We start from the raw sequence: 8,504 nt of genomic DNA, 5'->3' as shown, positions 1-8,504 counted from the left end.
CCCCCTTCTTGTGTATTGCTGCCCTCCCCACCCCCAGCACCCAAACTAACTATCCTGTGTCTATTCCCTACCCTGTGCTCCACCTTCTCCTCCCTCCCCTCACCCCACCCCCTATACCCTAATAACCAACAAAGATTCTTTTTTTTTCCCCTTTTAGTGTGGGTAGTTTTTCTTAAGCTTTTACAATAATGGTCCTATGCACTATTTCTCCTTTTGTGATTGATTAATTTCACTCAGTATAATGTCCTCAAGGTTCATCCATGTTATGCAGGGGCTTGCAGCTTCCTTGTTATTCTTCAAGGTAGCATAATATTCCATCGTGTGTATATACCAAAGTTTGTTTTATCCATTCTTCAATTGATGGGCACTTAGGCTGTCTCCATCTTTTTGCTATTGTAAATAGTACTGCTATGAACATTGGGGTGCATATGTCTAGTTATATTATGGCTCATATTTCTTGTGGATATATACCAAGTTGAGGAATTGCTGGATCATAAGGTATTTCTATTTCCAACTTTTCTGAGGAAGCACGATACTATTTTCAGAGTGGTTCGACCATTTTGCAATTCCACCAGCAATGTAGGAGGGTCCCAGTCTCTCCGAATCCTCATCCTCGCCAGCATTTATTGTCTTCTACATTTTTGATCTTTGCTGTTATCACTGGTGTAAGATGATATCTCATTGTTGTTTTGATTTGCATTGCTTTACATATTTTAAAGTAAATCTCAAACATTAGATAATTCCAATTTAAGTACTTCTCTACACATTGTTACAATAAGTAGTGTTTCACTTAGATAATTAAATAAATAATAATTCTTTGGTATTATCCAATAGCCAAACCAAAACCAAACCCAATGCCATCAAGTCTATTCTAATGCATGGCACCTCTATAGGTTAGAGTAGAACTGCCCAGCTTCCAAGGCTACAGATCTTTACTGGAAGGCTATATAAATCTTTATGGGCGCAGACAGCCTCATCTTTCTTCCTCAGACTAGCTAGTGTGTTTGTGAACTGTGGATCTTGTGATTAGCAGCCCAACACTTTTGCACAGCACAACCAGGTCTGCTTTATCTAATACCAGTGCATAGTAAAAAATCCCCAATTTTCTAAAAAATTTCTCTTTACAGATGCTTCTTACCAATCACTTCGTATCAATGATTATACATAATTTGGCATGTGATTTTATCTCTTAATTTGAACTTTGTTTTTATTTGTTGTTGTTGTTAAGTGCCGTCGAGTTGATCGTGACCCATAGTGACCCTGTATAGGGTTTCCAAGGAGCAGCTGGTGAGTGTGAACCTCCAACCTTGCAGTTCAAATGGCTTTGCAGTCTGGCACATTAACCAACAGTGCCACACCAGGACTATTTGTAGTATAGTTAAATTTCGGCTTTTGTTTTATATATATATATATGTTTATTTTTTTCCAGGAAATCCAATAAATTCTCTGTTTGTGGCTCCTGCTGTTACTCCAGTAAAGAGTGTTTTAGAAAAGCAAACCAATAATCCTGGTGTCAGATTATTTCAGTATGATCCTCGTGATTATCTATTATTGGTAAGTTGGCACAATTTTAGAGTTGACTTCATATTTATGCATGTCTTTGCCATTTCCATTGGTTTCTTAGTTAAATTTTATAAACATCACTATTATAAGTTTTATTTTATACTTGTATCTCAGAATTTCTTTTTTCTTATGTTTGGACTATTTGTCAGCACATTTTAAGTATGGTTTTATGAGCTCAACTTTTGGGAGACTGTTGCTTAGAATATCCTCAATCTTGGTTTATCTGTGAACTTGGCACATAGTGACCTTGACCACTAGGCCATGTTGCCGTTGATGCCCATTGACTCATGGCAACCCCATGGGCACAAAGTAGAACTGCTCCATAAGACTTATAAGACTGAACTTTTAGAAGAAGATTCTATCTCCTGAGGATTTTCTGGGTGGGTTTGAACTGTGAAGCATTCTTAATGAAAGTTTTAGTCATTTGACAAGCAAATGATAATTGGTTATATGAGTCTCCATTATAGAAAAAAGCAGTTGGCTGATGATGGCTGTGTGCCGTGGAGTCGGTTCCGACTCATAGCAACCCTGTACAGGATTCCGAGGCTGTAAATCTTTACAGGAGCAGAATGCCTCATCTTTCTCCCATGGAACAACTGGTAGTTTTGAACTGCTGACCTTGCGGTTCACAGCCCGCTTCGTAACCACTACGCTACCAGAGCTCCTTAGAAAGAGCAATTAGAGAGATACAAATCAAAACTACAATGAGATACCATCTAACTTCTATGATCAAAATAAACAGAACTAACAAATGTTGGTAAGGATGTGGAAAAATCAGAATCCTTATCCATTGCTGGTGGAAATGTCAAATGTTGCAATTGATGTGGAAAACAGTTTGGCAACTCCTCAGAAAATTAAAAAGAGAACTGTCATATGATGCAGCAATTCTACTCCTAGGCATCTATGCTCCTATCAGCACTATTCACAGTAGGAAAAAAGATGGAAAGAAACTAAGTGCCCATCAACACAAGAAGATATAAACACAATATGGTATACAAATACAAAGGAATACTACTCAGGCATAAAGAGGAAAAAGTCTTGATGCATGCTATAACATAGATGAACCCTAAAGACATTATTCTGAGTGAATTAATCACAAAGGGAAAACACTGTAGGATCTCACTACATGGCATGATATAACAGATATATAGATGACTTCAAGAAGATGATTGGCACAGTGACAGTTGTAATGGGCTCAAATGTAACAACAGTTGAGAAGATGGCAAAGGATTGGGTAGTATTTTGCTGTGTTGTGCAAAGGGTTGCTATGAGTTCGAAAAGACTTGGCAGCACCTTAATTCCTTTTCACCAGAATAGAATGATTAAGAGTGTGGATTCTAGAAGCGTATTATCTCAGAAGCTATGACTTAATTTCGATGTCCCAGTCAACTTCCCTGTAAAATGGCCATTCAAGTATTTACTGACTTCATTGAACTGATGTGAGGATTAACATGGGCAAATATATATAAATCACTTAGATAAATTTTTGGTCCATAGTAAATATTCCATACATGTTAGCAACAAAAATTTAAAAAGAAAAAAATACTGACTCGGACATTTTACCTAGTAGAAAATGTTCTCTGGAGTGTGTACATGACTTTATTCTTTAATCATTTTTTCTGGGCAATTAGCTTATGACTACTTCAAAAGTTGGATGTTTAGCTATGATTACTTCAATTTGGGAAATTGTTGCTTTCATTAATATATTATGGAAAAATTTGCTGCAACTAAAATTTCTATTAAGGATCCCTGATGGCACAATGGTTAAACACTCAGCTGCTAAGTGAAAAGTCAGCACTTTGAACCCACCAGCTGCTCTGTGGGAGGAAAAGTCCTGGTGAGAAGCTTCTGTAATGATTTCTGCCTAGGAAGCCCTATAGGATATTTCCACACTATTCTGTAGGCTCATTGTAAGGTCACATAGCAGTTACAGTAACAACAAAGTCTCTATTGATTTAATTCAATTTTTTTCTAGATTTATTTAATAGAGACCAATTGTTGTATATTGGAAGGCCATTAGCAAACTATTAAAACCCCAGGTACTACTTACAGCATCAATGGACTCAAGTGTGGCAACAGTAGTGAGGTTGGCCCAGGATTGGACATTGTTTCGTTTTGCTGTGCATAAGGTCGCTATGAGTCGGTGCAGACTCTATGGCACTTAACAACAACAACTGCTTACTGAACTGATGGTTGGATCAGAAACTCTAACAACAGTATTATACCAGTTGACTGGATAGTCCCACAAAGCCGTGACCATGAGCCAAGAGAACTAATACCATAAGGTGTTTGTTTGTACCTAAGTAGTATCAGCAACTGAATCCTCCATTTTTGTTGTTGCTTTTATTTTTGTAACATACATTTGCCATTTAACCTTTTTTCTGGTATACAACTTAGTGATATCAGTTACATTAGTCAAGTTATGTAGACATTACTTTTAATCAATATCAGTATTCCCATCACCATAGACATAAACTCACTACTACTTAGAGAATGATTCCCCTTCTCCCTTCCATCTCCTGCCCCCATGTAACCACTAATAACCACTGGTCTCTATATACCTAGTTATATTACATCATGTAAGTGAGATCATACAGTGTTTTCCCTTTGTAACTGTCTTAATTCACTCAGAATAATGTCTTTAGGGTTCATCTATGTTGTAGCATGCATCAAGACTTTTTCCTCTTTATGTTTGAGTAGTATTCCTTTGTATTTGTATACCATATTGTGTTTATATCTTCTTGTGTTGATGGGCACTTAGGTTCTTTCCATCTTTTTTCCTACTGTGAATAGTGCTGATGGAGCATAGATGGATGCCTAGGAGTAGAATTGCTGCATTATATGGTAGTTCTCTTTTTAATTTTTTGAAGACTTGCCAAACTTTTCCACATCATTTGTAACATTTGACATTTCCACCACCAATGGAACAGGATTCTAAATTTCCACATCCTTACCAACATTTTTTATTTTCTATTTTGATCATAAAAGTGAAATGGTATCTCATTGTAGTTTTGATTTGCATCTCTCTAATTGCTTTTTCTATAATGGAGATAAAACCAATTTGCTTGTCAAATGACTGAAACTTTTACTGAGTTAAGATTGTTACATAAATCTGAATAATTCTTTTTGTGTTGTGTTTTATATGATGAGACGTGAACCAGGCTTTGATAATTGTTTTTAACTATAGGATATGCAGCAGTATTACCTGAACCTGACAGAGGCTAATCTGAAGGGAGAATCCAACTGGACGCTGGAGTACATCATGACTCAGGCCTATGGTATTGAAGATTTGCAGCCAAAGAGTTTATATGGTTTAGCTAAACAATTTGCAATCCTGGACAGTAAGCAGTTCCTAAAATACTACAATTACTTCTTTGTGAGTTATGACAGTGCTGCAGTTTGTGATGCTAAGTGTAAAGTCTTTCAAATTTGTGCAATTATGAATCTTGATCATAGTTCCTATAAAGATTGTCTCAAACAGTTTTACATACAGCACATGTACTAATATTTCAAATTCTGTGTTCATGGAAAATATAATGTTGCTCTCTTTTTGAGATCAATTTGTGGACATTGTTATGTAAATCTGCCTGAGTTATTAAATGGGCAAGCAGAATTTCTGGTTTTGCTTTCTTTTTTTACTATGTCCAAATGTTGATATCTTTAGCAATTCAAATTTTTATTTAATTTAATATATTTAAATTATCTGTTAATAGAATGCTGTTTGGATATGTAAATATCCTAGCTACCAGTTTACAAATTATATCCAATTTATATCCTTGTTGAAACTATCACCTATTCAATAAAGCAAATGACTTCTCCTAAGTATGATGGATTATTTTTAATATGATTTTCAACGTCTTAATTCATTCTTGTTAAAACCTTGCATGTATACTAAGACTGTTGTTGTTGTTGTTAAGTGCCGTCTAAAACTTTAAATCTGTTTACATATACTGTCTACTCTTGGGAAACATCAAGGTCTCATTAGGGCCATCTCCAAATCTATAAAACATCATGGGACATAAACCACATGGATTGTGAAGGAGAATCTTCATTAATACCACTAACATTTATTAACTCCACCAGCTATTTTTATTGGAGCTACAATCCTAGCACAGGTCATAAAATCTAGTGTAGAACCTGGTACTTAGTAAATACTTACTGAAATGCTTGACATTTGCCCCTCAAAATATGATTGGATGCAATGGAGACATTTTTTTTATCCCAAGAGAGAATAAAATGAGCTTTTTGTCACCTTGATAGAATTGTTTTTAGGACTCTCCATGGCCCAACCTGTACTCTGCTCTCTGGCTAACTCAGAGAATTAAGGTATATGAGCAAAGATAAAAGAGAGAGGAATACACACACCAATGTTTGGCTTGCTGGAGAAGAAATACGATAGGTCTGCAAGTTACAGTGGAACTCATCATCCTTGGAACCAGGGCTGGTTTAACTTCATGTAGAAAAAAAGCCTTTTAAATTTAAGATGTCATCATAAACCAATTATACCTGAATGCAAATGAATTATTACAAAATATAAATATAAATCTTATACCTAAAAAATAATCAAAAGTCATTAGGTAAATATCCTTTGGTTTTTAGTTTTAGTTAGTTTTTTTTTTAAGCAAATTAGTGTGTTTCAGAAGTGTGAATATCATGCATGTGAATGTTGGACAATGAATAAGGAAGACAGAATAATTAATGCATTTGAATTATAGAGTTGGTGAAAAATACTGAAAATACCACGGACTGCCAGAAGAACAAACAAATCTATCTTAGAAGAAATACAGCCAAAATTCTCCTTAGAATTGAGGATAGAGTGACTTCATCTCTCATTCTTTAGAAACGCTGTTTGGAGTGCTCAGTCTCTGGAGAAGGACGTATGCTTGCTAAAGTGGAGAGTCAGCGAAAAAGAGGAAGACACCCAAAGAGGGGGATTGACACAGTGACAGAAGCAATAGACTCAAACGTAACAATTGTTGACGATAGCACAGGAACAGGCATTGTTTCCTTCTGTTGTTCATGGGGTCACTTTGAGTCAGAACTGATTTGATGGTACCTAACAATGTAGCGTAAGGAGCTCTGGTAGCGTAGTGGTTACGAATCGGGCTGCGAACCTTAAGATCAGCGGTTCGAAACTACCAGCTGCTCCGCGGGAGAAAGATGAGGCTTTCTACTCCCGTAAAGATTTACACCCTCGGAAACCCTGTACAGGGTCGCTATGGGTCGGAGCCGACTCGATTGCACTTAACAACAACAACAACAATGTAGCGTAGTGGTTACGAATCAAGTCAGCGGTTCGAAACTACCAGTCGCTTCACGCTAGAAAGATGAGCCTTTCTAGTCCCGTAAAGATTTACACCCTCGGAAACCCCGTACAGGGTCGCTATGGGTCGGAACCGATTTGATGGCACTTAGCAACAACAACAACAAACAATGACTCGATGGCACTGAACAACAACAAGAAATGAGAATACTGAAAATAAACATTGATTCTAATAAAATAATCATATCATTTAGAAATCATTAGGCCTGCAATTATATTTAAAGTTGGGTTTTATAAGTGACTAGATCATGTATTTTTATAAGCAGTCGTTCTAAGAAAACAAGTTTGGACTATATTAGATAATTTAAAAGCAGAAAAAAACAAAACAAGAGCATGAGTTGACTAGGTTAGTGAGTTCCTAGTATGAAAAGTGAAAAAACTTGCTAGAAAAGATCTACATCTGTTGTGACTGTAGGGCAGTGAACATTTAAAAGTCCTGTCCATATTTGTCTTACTATTCAAAATTGGTATCATTTTGTATTCAGTTTATTTTCGTCTTAGAAATAGAATGAGCTTAAAGTTTGAGTGACATTTAGGAACATAAGGGTCACTGATGTTAAGTAGGTAGATGGATTTTTTAAAGCAATTCAAGTATGCCTGAATTATATGGTTTATAATTAGTGGGTATATTGCAACATCCATCAAATAGTTTTCTACGATTCATAATAGTCATCATTTCACATGTTATACATCTTCACATGTTTTATCACAAACCATCTTATTCACATAGGAAGAACGTAGAGAAGCTAAAGTGAGTGGAAGAAATGGAGAAGTAAAATAGTTGAACAGAAAATTTCAAAGGGCTTCTCGAGAAGACAAAGTCAAGTATTATACTGAAATATGCAAAGACCTGAAGGTAGAAAACTAAAAGGGCAAAACACACTCAGCATTTCTCAAGCTGAAAGAACTGAAGAAGAAATTCAAACTTTGGGGTAACAATGGAGTCATGGCACGGCACTGTAGGATACGCACTGGACTACAAGGGCAGATTAAACTGCAAGGTAGACGGTTCATCTCAGCAGCCATTCCTCAGAAATCCTGTATAGGATCCCTATGAGTTGGAAACAAAATATTGAATGGCACAGGAAGCATGAAGGGAACATGTAGAAGGAATAACTGAGTCTCTGTACTAAAAATAATTCATGTTCTTTATCACTTAAAGAAGTAGCATATGATCAAGAACCAAAGGAAAAACTATAAGCTGAAATGAAGTCATTTGTGGAAAAAAAGGTTCCAGGAATCAACAGAATACAAATTGGAATGTTTCAACAAAGTGATGTGGCACTGGAGGCACTCACTTGTCTATTCCAAGAAATTGGCAGACGGTTACCTTCCTAACTGATTGAAAGAGATCCATATTAGTGCCCATTCCAAAGGTGACCCAACAGAATGCAGAAATCATCAAACAACGTAAATTAATATCATATGCAAGTAAAATTGTGCTGAATATAATTGAAAAACAATTGTAGCAATAAATGGAGAGGGAGCTGCCAGAAATTCAATATAAGTTCAGAAGAGGTTGTAGAACTAGGGCTATCACTACTGATATTAGATGGATCTTGGCTGAAAGCAGAAAACATCAGAATGATATTTATTTGTATTTTACTGACTACGCAAA

At 36.2% G+C, this 8,504-nt stretch overlaps 1 protein-coding gene across 1 annotated transcript in view; it reads left to right on the top strand.

The window, feature by feature from the left end:
* The window catches only part of SMPDL3A (sphingomyelin phosphodiesterase, acid-like 3A), a 32,465-nt gene extending 27,397 nt beyond the window's left edge, over positions 1–5,068 (top strand). The window contains exons 7-8 of the mRNA XM_006834734.1: positions 1,430–1,554; positions 4,751–5,068. Coding sequence (XP_006834797.1) covers positions 1,430–1,554; positions 4,751–5,068 — 443 coding nt within the window. The remainder of the gene's footprint in view (positions 1–1,429; positions 1,555–4,750) is intronic.
* Positions 5,069–8,504: the final 3,436 nt, after the last annotated feature.

Source organism: Chrysochloris asiatica, unplaced genomic scaffold (assembly GCF_000296735.1).
Source record: "Chrysochloris asiatica unplaced genomic scaffold, ChrAsi1.0 scaffold00013, whole genome shotgun sequence".
Lineage (NCBI taxonomy): Eukaryota > Metazoa > Chordata > Mammalia > Afrosoricida > Chrysochloridae > Chrysochloris > Chrysochloris asiatica.
Note: the sequence above shows the minus strand (reverse complement) of the source record. Positions and strands in the feature narration are given on the sequence as shown.